Source organism: Lithohypha guttulata, assembly GCF_036872675.1.
Source record: "Lithohypha guttulata strain CCFEE 5908 chromosome Unknown scaffold_4, whole genome shotgun sequence".
Lineage (NCBI taxonomy): Eukaryota > Fungi > Ascomycota > Eurotiomycetes > Chaetothyriales > Trichomeriaceae > Lithohypha > Lithohypha guttulata.
This window is the reverse complement of record NW_027042753.1, coordinates 285,785-308,821: the sequence shown is the minus strand read 5'-3', so window position 1 is coordinate 308,821 and position 23,037 is coordinate 285,785. Positions and strand designations below refer to the sequence as shown.

General features: G+C 49.0%; 7 protein-coding genes across 7 annotated transcripts in view; 1 reads left to right on the top strand and 6 right to left on the bottom strand.

The window, feature by feature from the left end:
* Positions 1–3,798: 3,798 nt before the first annotated feature.
* On the bottom strand, positions 3,799–5,512 carry LTR64_005283 (uncharacterized protein; the record flags this gene model as incomplete). Its single annotated transcript, XM_064899622.1, has 5 exons — positions 3,799–4,674; positions 4,727–4,901; positions 4,991–5,088; positions 5,327–5,370; positions 5,488–5,512. The coding sequence occupies 5 exons, from the start codon at positions 5,510–5,512 to the stop codon at positions 3,799–3,801; spliced, it is 1,218 nt and encodes a 405-aa protein (XP_064752934.1).
* Positions 5,513–7,827: 2,315 nt separating this feature from the next.
* On the bottom strand, positions 7,828–8,952 carry CSH1 (CSG1/SUR1-like protein; the record flags this gene model as incomplete). Its single annotated transcript, XM_064899621.1, has 2 exons — positions 7,828–8,003; positions 8,070–8,952. 2 exons carry the CDS (start codon positions 8,950–8,952, stop codon positions 7,828–7,830), a joined length of 1,059 nt encoding a protein of 352 aa, XP_064752933.1.
* A 1,233-nt stretch (positions 8,953–10,185) lies between these two features.
* LTR64_005281 (uncharacterized protein) lies at positions 10,186–13,551 on the bottom strand (the record flags this gene model as incomplete). Its single annotated transcript, XM_064899620.1, has 1 exon — positions 10,186–13,551. One exon carries the CDS (start codon positions 13,549–13,551, stop codon positions 10,186–10,188), a length of 3,366 nt encoding a protein of 1,121 aa, XP_064752932.1.
* A 930-nt stretch (positions 13,552–14,481) lies between these two features.
* On the bottom strand, positions 14,482–17,106 carry LTR64_005280 (uncharacterized protein; the record flags this gene model as incomplete). Its single annotated transcript, XM_064899619.1, has 1 exon — positions 14,482–17,106. The coding sequence occupies one exon, from the start codon at positions 17,104–17,106 to the stop codon at positions 14,482–14,484; it is 2,625 nt and encodes an 874-aa protein (XP_064752931.1).
* Positions 17,107–17,399: 293 nt separating this feature from the next.
* ade1 (Bifunctional purine biosynthetic protein ADE1) lies at positions 17,400–19,811 on the bottom strand (the record flags this gene model as incomplete). The annotated part of the gene is made up of 1 exon (XM_064899618.1): positions 17,400–19,811. The coding sequence occupies one exon, from the start codon at positions 19,809–19,811 to the stop codon at positions 17,400–17,402; it is 2,412 nt and encodes an 803-aa protein (XP_064752930.1).
* A 964-nt stretch (positions 19,812–20,775) lies between these two features.
* Positions 20,776–21,836, top strand: THR1 (Trihydroxynaphthalene reductase; the record flags this gene model as incomplete). Its single annotated transcript, XM_064899617.1, has 2 exons — positions 20,776–21,417; positions 21,483–21,836. The coding sequence occupies 2 exons, from the start codon at positions 20,776–20,778 to the stop codon at positions 21,834–21,836; spliced, it is 996 nt and encodes a 331-aa protein (XP_064752929.1).
* Positions 21,837–22,115: 279 nt separating this feature from the next.
* The window catches only part of ACT1 (actin), a gene marked incomplete at both ends in the record, with an annotated part of 1,452 nt that continues 530 nt past the window's right edge, over positions 22,116–23,037 (bottom strand). The window contains 2 exons of the mRNA XM_064899616.1: positions 22,116–22,346; positions 22,397–22,998. Of these exons, the coding sequence (XP_064752928.1) occupies positions 22,116–22,346; positions 22,397–22,998 (833 nt within the window). The remainder of the gene's footprint in view (positions 22,347–22,396; positions 22,999–23,037) is intronic.

The window sequence follows — 23,037 nt, the reverse complement described above, 5'->3', positions numbered from 1 at the left end:
TGACTTTCTCAGTCCACCTGGTCCATGCATGACACATTCACCTGAATCATGGTTTCTGCTCTGATCCTGACGACCCGAGAGCATTGTTTTCCTGCTCTATAAAGCCCGGGCGCTGCCACGGGAAGCTGATGCGTTATGCACGGCTGTCTTGAAAATTACATGGCCTCAAGGTCAAATTGCATGCGTAGGCAAACGGAAAGGAAGCGGCCGACCCGTCAAAGCAGCACGATACAGTGACTATTGATCAAAGCCGTTGTTTCAGGCTACTTTGGACCATGACCGCACCTGAAGGGGATTGGTTCGGCGGACAACCTGATACGTCTCGGATCGAATGCTGGCTCTTTCCGGAGAATTTCAAGGGGCTATCCGCCTGCCCCGAGAGCCATGCAGCGCCGTCAGCAAGCCAAGTGCCACCATTCCTGGTTCTGACAACATCAGAGGCCAAACTCAGCGTCACTACACTGATAATATGCACCATTGATCACTTCATTTCCCTCTGTAATACTCTACTGAATTTGAAAAAGTATTGTGTTGGTATAGAAGACTATGCCTCTCGCGCCTCAACATCCATAGATGGGGGCAAGCTTTAGCAACGCAGAGCCAGGATTATGAGGCAAGCACTCAGCAGGTAGTGCAGTCATGATATTGCAAGCTCACCTGAATACGACTCCTATGCTAACGTGCATTATCCTATAATGTGGTCTGTGGGAGAATGTGAGGACAATCGACTCAGCGCGGCTCACCATCGCCCGGGATGCTTCACTTTGTGCTCGGCTGCCCTTCAGTAGGACAGCGCCAAATGCCGTGCATGGTATTTCTTGAAACGAGAAAGTTGAGTTGACCAGCATACCAGAATTGCAGCACATGTGCCCAGTCCGGTCCTGTTTCTATAACGCACGACGGCTGTGTGCAAACAGCAGCACGCGCACTCACCAAGCTTTGTTCGACGAAGCACGAGGAAGGACCTAACCAGGTTTTAAACTTCAAGAGCAGAGTATCATTGCACGAACCGGGGTAAATGTGTTACAGTTCGCGGGCAGCTAGATTCTACCCATTACAGATCCTGGCCGCCTCCGTTCATGGCTGCCAACCTCGTCTCCATGTTGTATGCATAATTCGTCGCGCAGAGAACGTTCAACGACATACCTGCACGACTCCTCGCGCCGATCTGACCAGCAATTCATTACACAATGTCAACGTGCTACAGCATGCAAGGCAGAAGTGAGGCAAAGTTCCACACTACATTAAACAGTTATGGAAAATCCCTGGTTGTCTAGCTTCTTAGCTCTGCAACAGTGCAGATCCGTCGCACCACTCGATTTGACTTAGGCAGAACCATCCTCCAGAGTTACGCAGAGAGCATAGACTTGCGTGAATACCTGTTAACATACTGCAGTGTTCCTCGGTTTTCAGCGTAATATCTCGACTCGACCTCGACATGGTTGCTGACATTTCGCTATCATTACGAAATCCACTTTCACAGCAGCATCCGGTCACATTGATGACAAAGTCATGCTCGAGTGGAATTTCGGCCAACGATTGAGCCAACCAAGGTGATTCACTGCTAGCCGCTTGGAGGGCCTGCTGAATTTTGTTCATTACACTGAGCGAGTATACATGCAAGATCATATCAGCTCACTCTCCCTGCTTTCCACCGCTGGAGCACCTTCATGAATCCATCATCAAACTCCTCCCATCTCCTTACCCCATCATCTGGCATCACATACCACACTGGCTTCCTGCTGACAAACAAATGACAATCCACTTTCGGTACTTTCTCGACACCTTTGACGATGGTTCCAGCTGCGACATGAGTCTTCTCAGGATAGCAATCGTACTGCATGGTAAGTGTCCCACCACATTTTGTACAGAATGAGCGTGTCGCGATATCGCTCAGCCTATAGTGGCCAACAGGACCGTCAAAGCTCAGTCCAAACTTCTCAATGCCCGCCCAAGCACCAAATGGCGCACCTGTTATCTGCTGGCATTGTCTGCAGTAGCAGAAATCGAGGTGGTCTGGTGCTGAGGTGCTCGTCCAAGTGACTGAGTTGCAAGCGCATGTGCCTTCCATGATCGCAATATTGTCGTAGCCGATGACTCTCGATCCCGACTTGTCCTTTGTGAATCACGAGGTCCAGACGGTACGGTACGGTACCACTGTCCCGCTTCGTTATCGAAGAATCTGTGTTTGTGCCTTGCTATCGTTCAAGCTTGAAATGCCATCGCAGTTCTTCACACGTGCACTCGACTGATCGAGTAGTAGTGGTATTAACCTCCAAGATGCTTAGTGTCACTTACGGGTAAAGCATTGTAGCGTGCGTAATCTATAGATTGTGGTAATTAGGGTAAACGAAGTGGACACAAGCGCAGGTCGGCTCGGTCGGGTTCTCGCGGGCTTCCGACAGTAGTGGATTAGTAACAGCATACTCACAACTTGGAGTGACGAGCTCTTTATGACGAAGGAAGACTTAGGGACCTTACATATACGAGGAGGACTGAGTGCCTTGTCAGGCGTGAAGGGAGTTGGTGAACTTTACGAGGTGTCGAGTTCCTCCTGAGCTCCGCATCACACGCTAGAACACGCACGATCCACATTGCACCTGGGGTGTGATTATTTTGCTCCTATCAGCAGTCTGAAAGAAAATGAGGGTAGAGTGCTTTTTTGAGGATGCAATTCTTCAATCTTGACGCTCTACAGACTCAACGATCTTCATCACTTGGGTCGTTTCCAAGAAGACCTTGGAATCTTGCTCCGAGATGCCAGACGTCGAGCAAGTGCGTATTTCAGGACCGCCACAAAAGATCGGGTCGATTCATCACACAGGAGGCCTCAACCTGGAAATGTCTGTGCATACGTGGTGACCTTGTACTGGAGCAGCCATGCGACGTTAAAGCAAAGGAGTCCTGTATACAACCGTGGTGTGAAGCAAGAGTCCTGGTTGGGCAGCCACAGTACTCCTGTAACCGCAGTGATCGATGGCGATGAGGCAGGACGCGTCGCGAAGACCCTCTTCGGCTAGCAAGCATAGATTTCAGCACGCGTTCTGTACAGAGTTTGTGGCATCCTCAAGCTGCATCTCCCGAAACCAGACCACGTAGGTGAGTCAGCCTTCGGTGCTTACAAGAAGCCACAGCCATGAAAGAAATGTTCACATTCAACCATCACTTCAATGTGCTCCAGACAGCATGAGTGGGAGCTTCTCGAAACGTGATCGATGCACAGGGTATTCTCTTTCTGCATCCTCTCTGGGCGTCTTCTACATCGCACTTTTTCCAGTACTTTGAGAGTCCTTATCTTTTTGTCTCCGACTGAAATATTGTGCGTTCTGAGTCCGACAGGTACTCTCCTCTATCGTAGTGCTGACGTTCAGTCTAGTAGCTGATTTCAACCACTCGTCCCATCATGGACGTCTAAGTCATTACCATTCTATGAGAGCAGACACGTCTTGTATCTACTCACTGCAACAGCTACGTATCACATGTGGGCTAGCCATCAAAGTAGATGTATTTGCGATCATGGACTGTATCTGAGCTCTTCTCCGAGTGAACACAAGTTTTTATATCGTCCTCTCACCAGTCAGTCTCTGCGTAGACCTTCCATCTGAGATGAGAAGCTAGTTAGCTCATGCACGACTTCGTCGAGCATCACTTCGAGCGGCTCAAGCACCTTGAAGAAGGCCATCATAAAAATACGCAGGAGCCGCAGAGACAGTTGCCATCATGTGCGCAGCTAGCAAGTATCTGTCTTCAGCCAGGTAACCTATCAATCGCTGGCTAAGAAGTGCACTAAAGCGTCGTCTAAGTTGACTTATGTTTCGAGGCCCTGTAGGCCTCTAGCATCTCGACCTGCAACTCCTGTGCGTCTCTAAGCCTCGCATCTGAATTGTCAATCACCGGCACTTCCGTATGTGCATGTTCTCGTTCAAGTCCGGTGTCTCCCAGAGATTCGTGACTGTCATCGTCACCGTCGACATCAGAACTCGTCTCCCAGGCTTCCCACGCATCTTCTCCAACCTCGCCTATTGATCCTTCTTCATCTCTACTACTTCCTTCCCCTCTGGAGCTTTCATATTCTTCGCCCTCACTCCATCCATATGGCACTTCCTCCACATGTCTGAGCTTTCTGAAACTTAAATACTCCGCAAACGTCAGCAATGGCTGTCGGAACGATGCTCCTTGAAAGTCATGTCCTGAAGACCAGCATACAGTTTCTTCTTCTGCGCCCATCACACTTGGTGAGTCGTAGCCACATTCTTCAAGGGCCCTTATCCATTCGCGCTCATGGCCCCATTCGCAGGCGATATCAGAAGGTGATTTTCCGTCGTCGTTTCTGGCATGAACGTTGGCGCCAGCAGTGATGAGCAGTATGAGTATATCCAACAGCTCTCCGTCACATTCTTTGTCAATTTTGTTCTGGAAAATGCGTCTCGAAGCATAGTCTTCAGTTCTGTATTGCATGAAGAGATGGAGGCAAGTATTGCGCTTACTGTCATGAGCGTCAGCAGCAGCACCTCGGGAAAGCAACAGAGCCGCTTTGTCAGGTATCTGATAAACTTTAGAAAGTCCGCATCTGTGATAGAATGCAAGTTCTAGCAATGGTACTTTGTCGCTCGTGTGAATTGCATTAGGGGAGAAGAACGGGTATCCATGGTCAAGCATGACTCTAAATGCATCCTATGTACGAGTCAGTGAAGCTTGTCCTTCCATGACGGATTCGAGCACATACCGCAGGAGCAAACCCCAGAGCAAATGACACCCAACCATCCTGCCTTGAGGAAAACAAATTGGGTACACTAGGGTCCGCACCACCTTCCATCAACAATCTGGCACAGTCTGTCGATCTAAGGCAGCATTCCGCTGACCTTTTCGGGTATTTTATGGTAACCCAGAACAGGGTGTATCTAAAGAGCACTGTCAGTACCCACTGGACATACAGGCTTGAACTAGCAAAGACGTGTGGCCTTATGTGGAATTGAGTGACAATACTTACACTGGCCCAATTCCTTCCATTGTTTCACATGCATCGGCGTCTGCGCCGTTGTCTAGTAAGAATTTCACAACCGGGACGTTTGCTGCGAACAAAGCATGCTGTTAATACGTATCAGCATGTGCAGCAGACTAAGTGATGTGATGTGCGACGAACAGCAAGCAGTGAGCGTCCGTCTGAGCCGCAGTCTAAAATTGAGCCTTCACCAGTAGCCAGCAGTTGACGTAGTTCGCTAACGGATCCGTGCTCTGCGATGACAAATATGTCTGAGTCAAAGGGCCTAATGTTTCGAAGCTGCATTGTAGGTGGCAACGTCATGACAATATGTGTTGATCGTACTTGACAGACGCGCACGACGAGCAGTCGACCAGAACCGTTTTCCACTGTAGACGGGATAATCTTGATTGTGCTTGTGAATATCCACTTATCGCTTTGTCCAATACTTCCAACTTCATTGGAAGATATTTCTGGTTTAGATGTTGTCCGAAGATCGATCTTACCAAGTCTTGTCGTCCAGGAGGTCATGCTTGATTGTGTCCGCGATCTTTCAGATGTCGCAGCGGGTAATTCGGATATATTGGAGCGTCTTGCAAGTTGATGCTCCGATGGCTGGAACTTGCGAGATCTTTTTCTGTTACGCAATACTATAGTCGATTCCCTGCCTGATGGCTGAGTCGTGGAGAGAGCTGCTTCGGTAGGACGCTCTTCAGCTCTCGCCGATGAACGTCGTGCGAACCCGTTGTATTGTAGGTCAAACCTCCGATTAGACAAACTCTCTTTTTGACTCAAAAAATGGCTCAGTGTAGGAACGCTATTACTCTGTACTAAATCTCCTTGCATTTCCGCAGAAACACCAAGAATTCCGACAGTCATGGCAAACTGGCTGCTTAAGCTATCTCGGTACGTGTGCGACAACTCTTCCAGAATGAAGTCCTCCGAAGGAAGCAGATTCGCCATTAGAGCGCCAAGATCGCGGATACATTGTTTCACTTGACTGGGGCTGTAAATTTCGTCCATACTCCTCGAGATATCGATGATTCTGGATAGGCTAGTACGTGCCTTTTCACCGGATAGTTGCTTGTTGCGAAGCTCAAGCCTTGTAAGCAAGTCGTCATCCAAACATTTTAGACTCTTCAGCACAGACATCGCACTCGCTAGGCTATCTTCATCGAAACCTAGAGCCTGACTGGATTGAAACAATCCATGGACATCGCCCTGAATAACGGTACCTCCACTCACATACGTACGGCCATAGGAGTGACCAGTGCGTATGTCCTCAGTCGATGCTCCGACTAACGGGACAACTGGAGTATCGGTCTGTTGACTGGGACTCCTGACCTGACTTCCGCTACTGTGGATTGAGGTGGCCATAGCCACCGTATCAAGGCTCTGGATACTGAATCAAGTGATAGCTGTCACAAGCGTACTTTTTGAGCTTCGGACCTGCGTTGCTTGTGGATGATATCGTGCTTGGTTATAGCATTGCAGTCGCAATCAAATACAAAGAAACAGATTAGCAAAGAAAATTCTAGCTCATTCGACCTTGAGTATGTAGAATGTGGTCGCCTCGCAGGTAATCTGGCTGGTCGATGTTAAGCTCAAAGCATCGTGTTGAAGACCTGTTGCAGATCACATGAGAATTACTAATCCACTGATACACGCACCGAGAGTTTTATGGCCATGCTGTGCAGTCATTCGTTAGCGGTGTGGCTTCGAGATGATCGGCATGAAATAGACACCACAAGAAATCGAATGCCACGATATACGCTTGCCCCAGTATAGTTCCAAGAACTAACGACAGATGAAGAATTTTACCCTACTCTTGAATCAGCCGCACTCTTCGAAAGGCTGACCGATGTCCTTTTGACGTGAAATTCAGAGCGGCGAGCTACTAACAGGCTGCCACACCAGGTAAAGGCTGACCAAAGATCCATGCAGTGAAAGTGGATTTACACCACCTGGTGCATGACCAATGAGCAATACATGTCAGCGACCCTTTTTAAGGACTTTACCAGAGCAAGGATGATCGTAGTACACCGTCCAATCAGTCAGACGCTCCTGAGCTGGCTGTCAGGCTGAGACTGAGGACAAACCCCCAGTTGTCGCTGCCCAAATTACCACTTTTTGATCGAATCTAGTTCTGTTTGCTCTCTTGTGGCAGGATCGCTCTGCGACAGGAGTTGTCGAGGCTGTCGCACGCCTATCAAGCAAATCACCGGCTGGATGTGTGGGCACGAGGGTAGTTTACCTAGAGCACTTTTTTCTGATGGGACCAAGACGCTTGGCGCAACCCTGAATGACTTTGGACAAGTTCGAACGATTTTGAATGACTTGGGCTAAATGCAGTAACCTCTCACGCCTCTATAGAGCAGATTGTAGTTCTTTTGGAGCATAGTATACGTAGTGCTGTGTGCAACAAGCAGCATTCCAAGATTTTCCAACGTTGTTAACTTCCCTTCATCTTCTGCATGTTATCATTCGCTCCCAACAACAGCTCCCGCAACCAGCGCAGATCAAGGAATAAGGACAAGGACAAAAAGGGAAAGCAGGAAGGCAATAAAAGCATGTATTAAGAAAAGGTTCAAAGCGCACGCATCCTATAAGCAACTGAATGCAATTGAAACCAAATCAAAGTGCAAGCAGACAGATATACAGTGACGAAGGACCTCGAAAATATAGGCCTGAGGAACTGCTGCTGCTGCTGCTGCTGCTGTTTCGCCATGACGCCAACGCTCAGAGTAAGTCTCAACATGGGAGGGTAATTCCCTGCTTGTCCAACAAGAAGACGACGCGCAGCCAACGCTGACAAAGTTTCCACACCTCTTCATAGTGCTTCGATCTCAAGCATCATGTTGCTCAACAAGCTCATATCTTTCTTGAGCCTTTCCACCCATGGTCCAAATTCTCCACGAGCTGAAGCCTCCTTTTCTAGGACTTGCCCTCGAACTCGCTCTGCTAGGGACAAGTTTCGGGCTTCCGTTCGGCGCCACCATAGCATACCCCTTTCTCTTCTGACCTAGAAGCAGGATTCGACCATATACCCACCACAAAGCGAAGCCAATACTCAGCACAATAACAGTACCGGCAGCAGTAAGCAACATCCAATTCTTGCCCATCCAAAAGATAAGTTGTGCATCCTTGCCGTGCCAGCTGTCACCCTTGTACTCCTCGAAAAAGGACCAGGTGTGTCTACTGTACTCGTCGGGCATGAGGACACGCACACGACCTTTCCATTCCGTCAGTGAACTCGTGGCACTATTCTGCAAGTTCTGCGATTGAGATTCGAGGTCTGCGTGTTCGCCCATCCATTTTTTCCAGACGACGCTGAGGAAGAGAGGACCCGTCGAGGCCATGATGGTAATGTAGGGGAGGACCCATTTTCGATTGGCGCCCTGGAGGCTTTCGATGACGTGGAGGAAGAAGGGATGTTGTGGTATGGCGCCCATGACGTCGTTTGAGATACCGGTAGGAATGGTGCGACGGACGAAGGCGTTGTAGGAAAGGAGAGGGTCGAGACGGCGCTTGCAACCGTCGTCTAAATCGATGTAGACGCCTCCGTAGTGGGCTAGGACGAAGTATCGGATCGAGTCTGCTCGCTGTATGGGGTAAGGATAACTCTTGAAAGTGGTGGTAAACCAAGGATACTCCTTCTCTATAAATTCAAGTGCCATGGCGTCGGTCCATAGGATGTACTCGTAGTCCTCATGTAAATCTTTGCAAGATTGTTGTGCCGCCTGCCATCTTTGTGGGATGGACTCATTAATGTATGTCTGATGTATGATCTTGGGGATCAGTCGTGGACGAGAAGTCAGGAGGGTCGAATTCGGTGCAGGTAATTCGGACTTCTGTATCGCATCGGCTGAGGCATCTTCGAGGAGGAGTGCGATTAGAGTTGAGACGGAATGGAGGAGGAAAGTCAGTATGGCGACTGCGATGAGCAGGAAGACAAGGACTGAGCGTCGCATGTTGAGGAGGACGGCAGCTTGGTGGGCGAGGGTAGGCGGAGAGCCAGCACTGGCACAGATGCGTGTGGCTGTTTGATTCGTGTTATTGCATATGGCGTACTCTGGCTATTGTCGACTGTGACCAGTTTGAAGGGAAGGATACTCGGTATAAACGGTAGTCGCTTTCGCTTTCGTTTTCAATGGATACGTCCTTATCGAAGGTACTGGATGACGGAGATGGTGGCTGTGCAGCAGGCAAAAGCTGCTCAATTATGCTCAAGATTCGTCCACTTTGCTGAGGCACGATTGCGTCGTTCTGTTAGAACCATACAGACACGGTATCGAGGATACTTAAAACTGCAAGTCTGCTTGCTGACGGTGACAAGTTAGTAATGGCTCGATTCAATGAACTGCGAGACTCCTTTCAATCGCGAAATAAACTATGTGGAGAGCAATTAACCTTAGTGGAGTGATAGTTGAGCTAGAACTGTCGATCTGAATGGAGAATGCCACTGTTCCACGGTGACGGGTCTGTCTACAGAATGATTTGAAGCGGTCTCTTCTTCCGGACTTCGCCATGGTCGAGAGCTCTCATGGTGATTGCTTCTCGACTCTCGCTGTTCAGGCCCTCAAAGAGTGTCCCATCATCGTTATGCATGACAAGTCCACTAAAATTCCTTGGTCCGAAGCGGCGTCCGCCCAAATGTCCTCTCAGATGAAATCATCTCGGCGATAGAAATCCGTCGGGATCAGGCTAGATAGGCCGTGCTAATCTTGTCCAATCATCTGGATGTTAGGGCCTAAACACTGCAGTGCTTGCACTGGCACTAATGGCTCACAAGACTGCAAAGCACTCATCTCGTAACATGGTATTTGTGTCGGCTTTGCTCAGGTAGCATGTACAACTTGGTACTGTATATAGGTAGCTGGATTATGTGCAGACCGTATTCATAGTCCATTACAATAGGTAGTATATATCTTGCTTTTTGTCTGAACCACGTCCAATGCCTTGTTTGCTCCCATGTGATTACAGAATGGTGTAGCAGTACCTCACAGCGAGCGATGAAACGCCTCTGTATGCATTTGCAATACCTCGTCTCTCAGATTTTCATAATATTGCTCGCCTGTAAATGAACAAGTACCGCTTTAGATATACCACCACTCCAGTGCCATGCGATGCTCCCATTTTCGTTTCTTGTCCTTCCCTTCGTATACATGCCACATTACCTTTTCGCATTATTCATGTTCGTTTGACTAGTCCTCTGGCAACGTAAATACCATGGCCCATCTTTGTTTGTTGCCTTTCTCGTCGAGCTGCACAGGGCTTTCTGTACGGTTGATATCTATACCCAAGCCTGTTTCTGCACATGTCGCTGATGGTTGTGTATCAAAATTCACCTGAGCTAGCATTTTCGCCAACGAATTTGCTGTGCTAGGTCGTGTATTGGCTTGACTTTGACTTTGACCCACGATTTCTTCTGCAGTCAATCCTGTCGCTAGCTGATAATTGCGCAGCAGATACTGCTGCAGTCTGACAACTTGCATGTTCCATTTCTCTTCCAAAGCTGCCAATGTCTCGTTCACGTCGTGCTGAGTAAAGGAGTTATTCGACTGACTGCTTATGGTGCTGCTCTGGCGTCTGTGGTGGGAGACGGGGTGCGTGAACACATTGATTGATTTCTTCAGTGTGCTGGTGCGCGGCGACTTTGGTTCTTCGGCCTTCTCGAGCGCTTCGAATTCTTCTTTGACCCTTTCAATGGATTTTGCTCGATCCGCTGCCTGAGCTGGAAGGTATATTATCGAGTTATTCCTTTGTAGTGCATTGACGAGGACGGTGAAACTTTGCAAGTTGAGTTCGTTGTGCTCGCAATGAATCTCAGTCAGAGTTTTGTTGACTTCGATGACTCCAGCAAGGGTGCTAGCACCCTGCAGACCGAGACTTTGATGTTCGATTCGCAGTAACCTCAATGCTGTATTCTGTTCGAGGCCTGTAAGTGCTATGTTTAAACCGATACCAAATTTTGCAACGTCAAGATGTGCGACGTCGCCGCTAATATCCAACTCCTCTAATGTCTGATTTTGAGCAAACATTTCTTTCAATGCCTCGCAGGTCTCCATGCTCGCATCATATGGCAAAGATGCCTGCGAAATGTCAAGGCTTCTGACAGTCGTGTTTCTAGCCAATGCCGCCATTAGTTCTCTGAACTGGTACTCCTTCTCGAAATCGACCATTCGCATTGTGATCGACACAGGGGCGTGGTTTTCTGCAATGCACTGGCAAAGCAACGAGCTTCCGTGGCCGAGCCTATTTTCTGATGCACTAACATGCATATTTCGAGCAGCTCCCTCTTCTCGTGACATCGACCTGAAGAGTACTGCCAAATCCTTGCCAGTCAGCCCGCACTGATTGAGGGACATCTCTCTCAAAACATTCGATTTCGGACTGGCTAGATAGGTCGAAATCGTATCAACACTTTGCTCGTTAAGATTGGTTCCGTTGAGGTGTAGTGATTCGAGACGCCAACTCAATAAAATTTCCGGTGCTATCAGTGGTTCAGGTCCGGCCGTCTTTTGAACTCGTGTCAGATTGAGCCGACGTATCCGACTGAATGCGCCAATGGCTCTTTGAAAAAGTTCGGGGCTGAAACGCCCTTGTGTACCGGATAGATCTAACACTTCCATAGTGTTGTCATGCACCCCAAGCGTCGATAATAATACATCAGCATCATGAACAGACAAGCCACACTCTCCGATGTCAAGTGCCCGTAGATGGCATTGCCGTTCCGATGCAGCATCCACAAGGTATTCAATATCGTGATCAGAGAGCCTTATGCCAGTCAAAGTAACAAAGTCAACATTCGTCCAAGACTTTTTCATCAGTGGTGTCAATGCCTCAGGTATACCACAGCTCACTTTCCCGTTTTTAGCTAAAGGAAGAGAATGCGAGAAGTCGAAGCGTCGAAGTCTTCGGCTTTTCAAAGCCAATGCTCGTATCTCCTGCTGTAGCACAGACAGGTTAGCATGATCGGGTACGTCAAGAAGCACACCAGACCTGGTGCACAGAATGTCCTCCGTGTCAGCAAAGGGATCGTAGACGGTACGCAAAGAGCATAGATTGATATTGGCGAATGATATCGAGGCGAATGACTCGTTGTAGCGAAGTGCTCGAAAAACAGCAAGTAGCTCCATAGTAGTATAGAGGTTACCCGTGACTGGTGGCAGTAGGCGAAAACAAGGCGCATCCTCACATTCGTAGTCTACAGAATAGTAGATCCGGGATGGCTCCACCTCAAAAGCTGCACAGAATGCAGTCAAGGTTCGGTCAAAGTAGCCATGGTCGTCGCTGCTCAGGTCGAATGTAGGAGGATCCATTTGATCCTCCAGTCCTTTCGGCACATCGAATACAAATGGCTGCACAGTCCATGCTGGACGTATGTACTCAGATGCGTATCGTAACCAGAGCACAATCTGTGGCGCATCGTAGGAAGCCAGTGCAGCCGTGTATGGTTGTCGCAACGGGGTTCGGAAGTAAATTTCGAAAACATCGTCGTAACCAGGGAATCGAATAGAAGTAATACTGGTGATGCCGAAGGAGCTCGGGGTGTCCATGTCGGACAAAGAGGTGGAAGAAGATCGACCGGATGTCTTCGGTATCGGAACGAAATGTATTCGGTTGGTGCCAATTACGAGGTAACACACACTAGAAGAGCTTTTCGATATGTCTTCGCTAGTGAGACGACCGGCAGCTCGGACCGGACAACGCTGTACAACCTTGAAAACTCGAAATTGAGAGGGATCGTAGTCGCGCTCCTTGCCGACAGCACGAGCTAAATACTCGAGAGTCTTCGGGTGGTATGTTTGGACACGTTGTGATCTTCGCAGTGCTGCGTGCTCGCGAATGGCCGCAGCCCAGGCTTCTGATTCTCGTGGCGAATTCAAGCTCATCTGCAGTGTAGATGTCCTCTTCCCTCTATCGTCCAAATAAGATACCTCGATTGTAAAATAGGGTCTGCCGTCCTCGATCTTGTAGACTGCAATTACTTCGTCAAGCGGTACACCCTGCGTGATATCCGTATACGCGCTCAATTGCATGTCGGTCAGAGAGCCAACAGACGGCATGGTACTGCTTCTCGGTAGAGAACCCTTGTTGTTGTTTGGAATGATGGGGAACATTTCTGCAGCTCTCGCCTGGCTCTTGAAGCGAATGAGATGAGACTCAGTCAAGACTATAAAGTATCTGTTCCTCTTGAAGATAGATGTCCCTGTCACCTGCACCTCTCCAGCTTTCTTGACCACATCGCCAAAGATGCCCTTGCCAGGAGAGTCGACATGATCATGTAGAGAGGAGGACTTGGAGTCGAGCTTGAGCAGAGTCTTCTCGTCGTCGTCAAATGAATGTTTCGATCTTAGTGACCCAAAGACTGAATTCCGGTTTGCTCTGCTAAGCATGCGCGGACGTGCCTTGGGACTGGCATCCTCAGTAGACGCGCTTCCATCCGACCGCTCGCGATGGAACTCGACCGGGCTAGGTTGCGATGATGGTGCTGGTGTTATATCTGGCGTGCTGGTACGAGGATGAAAGATGCGCAAGCTCCTTCTTCTCGTCCTCTTATCTGCCATTGTCTTTGAGCCACGAGGCCGGGCAGAATATTAGTCTGGCGCTCGAATCGCATAGTAAATATTGAACACTATGAATGTAGCGTCATATTGATAGAATTGACAGTACAGCACGAGCGCGCTGCAACCTTGGTGTCATCGGCGGCAGCAAGGTCGATATAAGGGAGAGGAAGAAGACGACTATGATCTTAATTTGGTGCCAACAATCACAAATCCTTGCATGTCAGGAATACCAAGCTGTAACCAGGGCCCGCTAAAGCACGTAGATCGGTCGCTTCCAGGTGGAGATTCTCACAACCGGAACTGTTATACAAGATACGTGGGACAGATATCCGACACAATCACAGCAATAATCAAGACAAAGCTCGGAAGGAAATGGCCAAGCACGCTCATGCCGCTTATGAACATTGTCGTTGTTTCCTCCGTTTGCACATCATGGATATCCTCGAATGCAGGGCAAAAGCAGCTTGAACAGAATCAACCACATGGCATTGTGGCGAGTGATGGTACCTTAGCGCACTACTTTTGCATAGCTCGAAGAGGATTGTGCCAATCGGTGCAAGCGCGACTCTAAGCGCCCGCTGCCTTCCGCACTAATAATTGTTGATTGCGTCAACATGAAGGTCATCGTCGATTCTGGCCAAACAGGCGTGTTTGGTATTTTCGCATTGTCGCAACAGGTGTTGGAATTGTCTTCCGTCTATCAAAACTCGTTCATTAGGATTCTAATCATGTCTATCCTATTTCCAAGGTCTCGGTCTTGCCAATGTGCCACAACATATTCTCGGACCGTGCACGAACACAGTTGGTGGTACAATATAGACGTACATGTGGATCATCAGATTTGGGGGCCATCTCTGAATCAGGAGATAGAGAAGGATTTCCTGTTCACGAGGCTTCGGTCTATCCGGGCTCACAGTCTTTTGAAACTGTTTAATTATTGTACAACGTAACCTTTTCTCTCTGACCATCGAGTTGATCCTGTTCTGCACGCCATTCTCGACCAGACTCGTTCAATTGCCGGATCATTCTCTGAAAGTAGCCTTCCTTGTCGTCTCGGCCTAGAGCCTGAGCTCTTTTGGTACGACTTCTGTTCGAATTCGCTCGAGTCGTGTTGTTATCCATTCGATCGAGCTTGTATTTGACAGTCCAGCGGTCTTCCGAGGTGATATCAGTAGGGCGAAGGACGTTTTTACCATTAACCTCGTTCCAGATGTGGAGTTCGTAACCTATAACGGGCGCCGCTTCGACCTTTGCTTGGTTGTTGCCTTGTGTTTTCCCCTGCGCCTCTGGCTTCTCACCGTCCGGCGCTCGGGTACCTAGGATGCTGTCAAGGAACCCGATATCAGCAGCGTTAGACTCGAGTGTAGACGGCGAGCTTTGTCCGCTTGCGAAAACCTCTTCAAGTGTCCGTGAAGGCGACGGGGCAGATTTGTCCAATTTCAAACCCTGCGCCATGGCTTTCTCGTACGCGTCCAGCTTCACTTTGCTGGATTTTTGGGTCTTCTCAATTACATCTTCGGGCATAGGTTCCACAAATATGCGCATATATATGGCTGATTGATCGTTGACAGGCTCTTTTGTATCAAAAGTCATTCTCAGCGATTGTTCAGGGAATACCTGGACCGCCGCATCGAAGATTTCCCCCATTAATTTCAAGGTTACCAGGAACTCACGATCTCCCAGCACAGTGTCTGCCTGACCATGGAGCGCCATGTCCATCTCAGGCAAAGAGATATATTGAAATCCAAATATTCTGGCGATGTTGTGATAAGCGACGAAGATACCGTCCATGCGGCCCATTCGCACCTGCATCGAGTACTTCAGAAACGCAGATCGGATCATGTCGTAGTATTCGCGGTCAAATGACTCCCACATGCCAAAACGGTCTTTTATCTCATAGTTCATTCCACTCTCATGCTCATGCATAAGCATTCGAACACCAGCTACAGACCGGGTCTTCAAATCGAAGGTTCCTGTACCTGGCAGTCGTGGATCGTAAGCATCAAGCTGAGAACGTAGCAAGAACTTGTCAGTGGTTGAGTAATGATAAACCTCAGGCTCAGTGTCAATGGCTGGTGCATCTTGGCCTGCTTTGGGTTTCCGATACTTCTCAAATTCGTTCTTTTCCAGAGTCAGTAGCTTCTCCATTGATTTACCCTGCATCATTAGAATGTTAGGTGAATCGTGCTCTTTGTCAGCATCAACGGCATACACTCCGTCTCTCCACCTCAGAAAGATGCTTGCTGGTGCTCGTGTGATTGTCGTGAAACTGCTTAAATGTCCCATAAACCTTTGGCTCAATATTGAGAAATTGATAGGCCTCCAGGCCGAGAGAAGAAAGTGGAACTGCGACATGGCTCCCGACATACTAGACGAGGAGCCAATGTATCGCTTCTGATGCTTCATGGAGACGTCTCGCAAGGTAGTGTCTTGCGAAGAGGTAACGTAAGGGTTCAAGGCGTCGAAATTAAATTCTGTTATCGGCATGATGTTCTCCAGATAAGGATCGAAGTTATAAACTCGGGACCTCGGGTCCTGTAGATGATATACACCTGGATTGAACAAGACCCGCGAGAGGTCGAAGCTCAATTTCGGCACTTGAGCTGCTGCTTCTACATCCACTGCTTTGTAGCGGACGAATGAGCTGTCTATTGATCTGGCATCTGTCGGCGGTTGGACGGTGGCTGCTTTGGATGAAGCATATCTCTCCATAGCAACGTCTTTTGAGGGCGTTTTCTTGCCCGGTGCATTATTCGATGCAACCATTAGCGGTTTTCTAGCAGCCAGCCTCACAGGTTTAGCGCTGGAAGGGACTTTGCGAGCCTTGACCCTAGCCCGAGCAGTTCTCCTTGCTTTTCGTGCGGTCTTCTTAGCTTCAGCTGTTGGATTTGAAGAAGCATTGTCTGTCTGCAAAGTTGACTTGTCTTTAGAGACAGGACCTTTCGATTTTGATGCAGTTGTCTTCTCTTTTGGTATACCCTCCTGCAGAACGCCCAAATTTTTTAGCATAACGATAGTGTCCGCGTTATCAACAAGCTTTGCTGAAGGTCGTCTATGTGGTGTGATACGATCCAGATCTTGAATGAACGCGCGAGTTGGCACTTCGGAGTAGTGCTTCCCTGCGGCACTTGTAAATGTTCGTAATCCATCATCTTCTGTGTGCGCCAAAACTTTCTCGATCATGGCTCCCAGAGGACTATCGTCTCTATTTGACGCTATTTTTGCCGAAGCGTCAAGCTGTTCTTGAAGTCTCACACGAAATTCGTGAAACCTTCCAATCTTTGACCTTTCTGCGGAACTGAGTTCGACACTGACAGGAGCCGGAGGTTCAGCAGCTGGCTTGCTGGCAAGTGTCGACGCCGCATCGTGTGGATTATGTCCATCTTGGGCTGCTCTGGCTTGTCGACGCAAGCTGACACTCGAATGTATCGCCGACTTGGGTGTCTGTTGCAGGGACTTGTCAAGACGGAGGGATCGATGAGGTGTTTGAGTCCTCGTGCTTCTGAGGAGGCATGGCAGACAGACGTAGCCTGGTCCATTGCCAGCAGGAGGCATCGAACGAGTTGTCGGTCGTGCTTCAGAGGTGCATTTGTAGCTCGACTAGCGACAAAGGAATCTATGGGAATGGCCGCAGGGCTTGTTGTACAGAGGCAGCTGCTATCAGAGAGTTGACTGGTTGCGGTATGCAATCGATCGCAACTCGAACTTGTCTCGATAATTTGCAGATCGACATGCATTTGCAGTGGAGTTACTGCAAACAGACTCCGATTGGCTATTGACAGGACGGACCCCTATCTATGAGGCTATCATCTGAGCATGCCCTTCTTGCCTACTCATTGACTACTCAACTACGACGACCATGTCTCTAAACTCAAGAACACACAACCTTCGTCCTCCTTCCTGGGTATCAATCTGCCAATTTTGTGTACTTTTTCGCCCTCCGCCTCAAGCATCCTCTTTACCTCCCCATGCGCCATTTCCGAAACTGCCAGTACCATTCCAATACCATTGTTGAACGTTCTGCTCATTTCATGCAGATCGACCTTTCCGGCGTCTTGAAGCCACCTGAAAATTGCTGGCCGCTCCCATGTTTTGACGTCAATCTCAGCAGTAAGATGCTTCGGTAGCATTCTTGGTACATTCTCCAGCAATCCTCCGCCTGTGATGTGTGACATGCCCTTGACCAGATCTTTCTTAACCACACTCAACAGTGGCTTGACATAGATCCGGGTGGGTGTGAGTACGCTCTTGCTGACTATAGTATCTGGATCCCATGGTGCTGGCGTGTCCCATGCTAACCGCTTTCGATCGATGATTTTCCTTACCAGGGAGAACCCATTGGAATGCAGACCATTCGATGCAAGACCGAGCAAGATATCGCCTTCTGTCATGCCATCAATTTCTGGCAGCACTTTTTGACCGGACCCCGTATCTATCCAGCCAACAGCTGTGCCCACTGCATCGTACTCTGTGCTAGCAAGCAGCCCTGGCATCTCAGCTGTTTCGCCTCCCACTAGTGTACATCCCGACTGCTCACAGCCATCAGCCACACCTTTCACGAAAGCCTCACATGTGTCGACGTCCAGTGTACTGCATGTGTATGTGTCCACAAAAGCGAGGGGTTCTGCACCCTGCACAATCAGATCGTTTACACTCATCGCGACGAGATCAATGCCAACTGTATTATGTATCTGTGTAGCAAATGCGACCTTGAGCTTCGTTCCTATTCCGTCGCAACAAGTTACAATGGTAGGGAATCCTGGTTTGCCCAGTTTGGACATGTCAAATGCTCCACCGAACCCACCAATCTCGCCATCTGCGCCAGGTCGCATGGTTCTTTTGACATGCTTCTTGATTCTCTGCACTAACGTATTGCCAGCGTCAATAGAAACACCAGCAGAAGCATATGTGAGAGGTGTTTCACTTGGCCGCCTCGGTTTCTCTTTGGCCGCGAAGGCTCGGTGAGCAATATCTTTCCGGAAATGCATACCATCGAATTTAATTGTTTCCATGCCTTGGTAAGCCTTAGCAACAGCTTCTTCAAGGTCGGTACCTGTCGCTGTTGACCCAATGACTCTGCCACCGACTGACCACAGTCCTTTGCCGTCTCGGAGTGTGCCTGCATGGAAGATGTATGTGTCTGCAGCTGCTTTGTGGAGAGATATTTGTCGATTCTTCGCATACTCACCAGGGTAGCCTTCTGCGCTGGCAACCACAGTTGCTGATGCTCCTGGTTTGATCTTAAGGGTAGCACAATCGAGCCATCCTTCTGCGCAAGCAAGCATAACCTCCGCCAGGTCAGTGTCGTCGCTTAGTAATGGAAGAAGAGTTTGCGTCTCCGGATCACCACCTCGAACATTGTACTCGAGCACTTTTGGACCAGTCGCAGTTATCATCAGGCCAGTAAAGAGTATACCTTTGAACGGCATGCGCTCTTTTCGCATCGCATCAATCGTGGGCTGAATAATATCTCGGTCGATCTGCGTACAGAGCTCTGGCGTAGCAAGGTTTGTTGGCGCATAAGCACCCATTCCACCAGTGTTCGGCCCCTGGTCGCCGTCAAGAGCTCGCTTGTGATCCTGGGCAGGAGGGAGAGATCGTACTGTGTAGCCATCGCAGAAGGTCAGTACACTCAGTTCTTCGCCCTCAAGAAACTCCTCAACAACAACCTCGTCTCCTGCCTCCTTGAACTCTTTCTTGACCATAATAGTCTCCAGTGCATCGTATGCTTCTTGTTTGCTAGTAGGAATGATCACACCTTTTCCTGCAGCCAGACCAGACGCTTTGATCACAACATTGTGCTTGACGGTATGAACATACTCTTTAGCCTTTTCGTAGTCGGTAAAGTTCTGATAAGCCGCTGTAGGGATTCCATATTTCTGCATGAAGTCCTTCGAGAACGTCTTCGACCCTTCCATCATAGCAGCCTCTTTCGACGGGCCAAATACTGGTATACCTACACTATGAAAGAAGCTCTCAATGCCATCGACCAGGGGTGCTTCTGGACCCACCACGACCAGATTGAGGCCATGGTTCTTAGCATGTGAGACAAGATCAGGAAAATGTGTCTTTGAGGTTCCGATGTTGAAGTTAAGGATCTTGTCGTGGGCCTCACTTGTACCACCATTCCCGGGCGCAACGTGCACAACTTCGACTCTGGGAGATGCTGCCAGACGCCAAGCGAGTGCATGTTCTCGTCCACCTGAACCCACCACTAGGACTCTCAGCCGTCGCTCGATTTCTCTGTTCGTGGTCGACATTGTGCTATGTCAACGCTTGCAAGAGTGAGCCAGTGGCTCGCATTCAAACCTTATCTTGGTACTTCGAGGATGGCCTCAATAAATAAATCTCAGAAAATGCACTCTAATCGGTGCCGACTTTATTCACGCATCAATTTTGTGAGCACAGTCGTTTCGCGCCTCTTGTTTCCGTGCAGCGAAGCAGTAGAGTATCGCAATCGACCTCTTCTTGTGCAATCTTCAAATCATAAAAGATTTAGAAATTGTTTGTGCCTGAAATCCTTAGTAACAAGAATTTTAACAACAACGAATGATATCGCGACCCAAACCCTCGATCTTCCCAATGAGGCAGAAAATTTCCCTGCCAAGATAAGTTCCAGGCGTGGATAGACCGACACCGGCCTGGACTTGACCTCTATGAAGCTGAATAAGAGACACACAATCAAAATAGGTAGGTCAGTTTTGACAGACAGTGACTGCGGTATTGGAACCTGAACAGAACGATCAGCACAACACTTACGACTTGGGACTGTGTTGCGCCAGCAAGTTAAGGAAGACCACTACAATTCGAATCGTGGCCCATGCTTGCTGCCATATGCCACATCCACTGCTGATATAGCTCTAACCTATACACAAGATCGAAAGTTGCAATTCGAGTTTCAAAGACCTCGAAAGCTGACTATATCCTTTTTACCCACAATAACAAATATCACAAAACCTGCGAAGAGTTACATCATTTTGATATTTCTGGAGGGAGGGACTCTATAACCTACACGACTCGTTTGTGCTGCAAGCCTCCAAAATGCATATCATCAGTGTGTCCTATGAGACCGACGATCAGCTAGACCATGCTAACATGTCTTAGAGGTGCCATGCTCCTCCGCCAATATCGGTAACGACCTTGCCTGCCACCGTCAAGTGCAGCACCGGAACTAACATTACATCTCCAGGCCCAGGGTTCGATGTCATAGGCCTCGCTTTGTCAATGTACCTCGAAATCAGTGTCACCACTAAACCAACACACACCACCACGACCTCCTCCTCTAACCCTCTCAACTGCACAATAACCTACTCGGGCGTAGGCTCCGACTCTATCGACCTCAACCCAGCCAACAACCTCATCACCCGCACAGCCCTCTACGTCCTCCGCTGTCACTCCCAACGTACCTTTCCGCCCTCCACCCATGTGCACATCAACAATCCCATCCCCCTCGGTCGCGGTCTAGGCTCCTCTGGCGCCGCTGTAGTCGGCGGCGTCATGCTCGGCAACATCTGTGGGGACCTCTCCCTGCCCAAGTCACGTCTGCTAGATTTCGCACTAATGGTCGAGCGACATCCCGATAACGTGGCTGCAGCGCTTTACGGTGGGTTTGTGGGAACGTACCTGAACGAGTTGAACCCGGAGGACATGGCGCGGAAGGAGGTCCCTCTGGCAGAGGTATTGCCTCAACCTGCTGGAGGGGAAGATACTGGGTTGATGCCGCCAGTGCCACCGAATGATATTGGGCATTTCAGGCGGTTTGATTGGAGTGGGGAATTGAAGGCTGTGGCTATTATTCCAGATTTCGAGGTCAGTACGGCAAAGGCTAGGGAGGTTTTGCCGCAGAGTTATTCGAGGAAGGATATGGTAAGTCTAATCTGGACGAGTGTGCTGTTTTGCAGTGAGTGTTATACTGATTGTGCATTTCTCAGATATTCAACTTGCAGAGACTTGCGTTACTAACCACAGTACTCTCGGACTCACCACCAGATCCAGATCTGATCTACTCAGCCATGCAGGACAAAATCCATCAGCCGTATCGAGCTGGTCTGATTCCAGGGCTTACAGAGATTCTGCAATCTGTAACACCAAAGTCACATGCTGGACTTTGTGGTATTTGTCTATCTGGTGCTGGCCCAACAATACTGGCACTAGCAACTGCAAACTTTGAAAAGATCGCAGAGACGATAACAGCACGCTTCAAACAGGAGGGCATTGCATGTGACTGGAGGATATTAGAACCTGCTGAGGATGGTACAACGGTCACGGAAGTGCCTGACAGCTAAGCGGCGCAGAACTTATCCAGTAATAGTCAATAAAGAAAACTACTTGTCTGGACACGCTTCATTCTCGCTTAACAAAAATGCGTATCTGCTTCATACATCATCGACTTGAGCTGCGTAAAACTTGCCAGTCAACATGACCCAAACTCAAGCCGACCTCTGGACATGCACTGCATGTAATCTATATTCTTCGAAACCACTTTTCGCCAGGACCACATCCTGCTTCTAGTCGCCAGCAATTCGTCCAGGATTGTATATAGTGATTCAGTATACGTGCAAAGCTTAGAAGCACTTTCTGTGGACAATCGATGGTCCTGACTCGTCGTACTCCTGCTTGGAGATCCACATCTGCTGGAAGGTCGAGAGGGAAGCGAGGATGGAACCGCCGATCCAGACGGAGTATTTACGCTCAGGAGGTGCGATGATCTTGACCTTCATGGAGGATGGAGCGAGAGCAGTAATCTCCTTCTGCATTCGGTCAGAGATACCTGGGTACATGGTAGTACCACCAGACTATAAAACGTTAGCGCATGCGCACATACAGCGTTGTGAGGAAAGCTTACCATGACAATGTTTCCGTAGAGATCTTTTCGGACATCGACGTCGCACTTCATGATGGAGTTGAAAGTGGTGACGTGGATACCACCAGACTCAAGACCAAGAACAGATGGTTGGAACAGAGCCTCTGGTGCTCTGAATCGCTCATTACCGATTGTGATGACCTGACCATCGGGAAGCTCGTAGGACTTCTCAAGGGAAGAGCTTTGAGCTGCGGTCTGAATTTCCTGCTCGAAGTCAAGCGCAACGTAGCAGAGCTTCTCCTTGATGTCTCGAACGATTTCTCGCTCAGCGGTTGTGGAGAAAGCATAGCCTCTTTCTGCCAAAATCTTCATCAAGTAATCGGTCAAATCTCGACCAGCCATATCAACACGAGAGATGGCGTGGGGGAGAGCAAAACCTTCATAAATAGGAACAACGTGAGTGACACCATCGCCAGAGTCCAACACGATACCGGTGGTTCGACCAGAAGCGTACAGCGAGAGGACGGCCTGGATAGAGACGTAGAAGGCTGGTGCATTGAAGGTCTCGAAGACGATCTGTGTCATCTTCTCTCGGTTGGACTTTGGATTGATTGGTGCTTCAGTAAGGAGAACCGGGTGCTCTTCTGGAGCCACACGCAGCTCGTTGTAGAAAGTGTGATGCC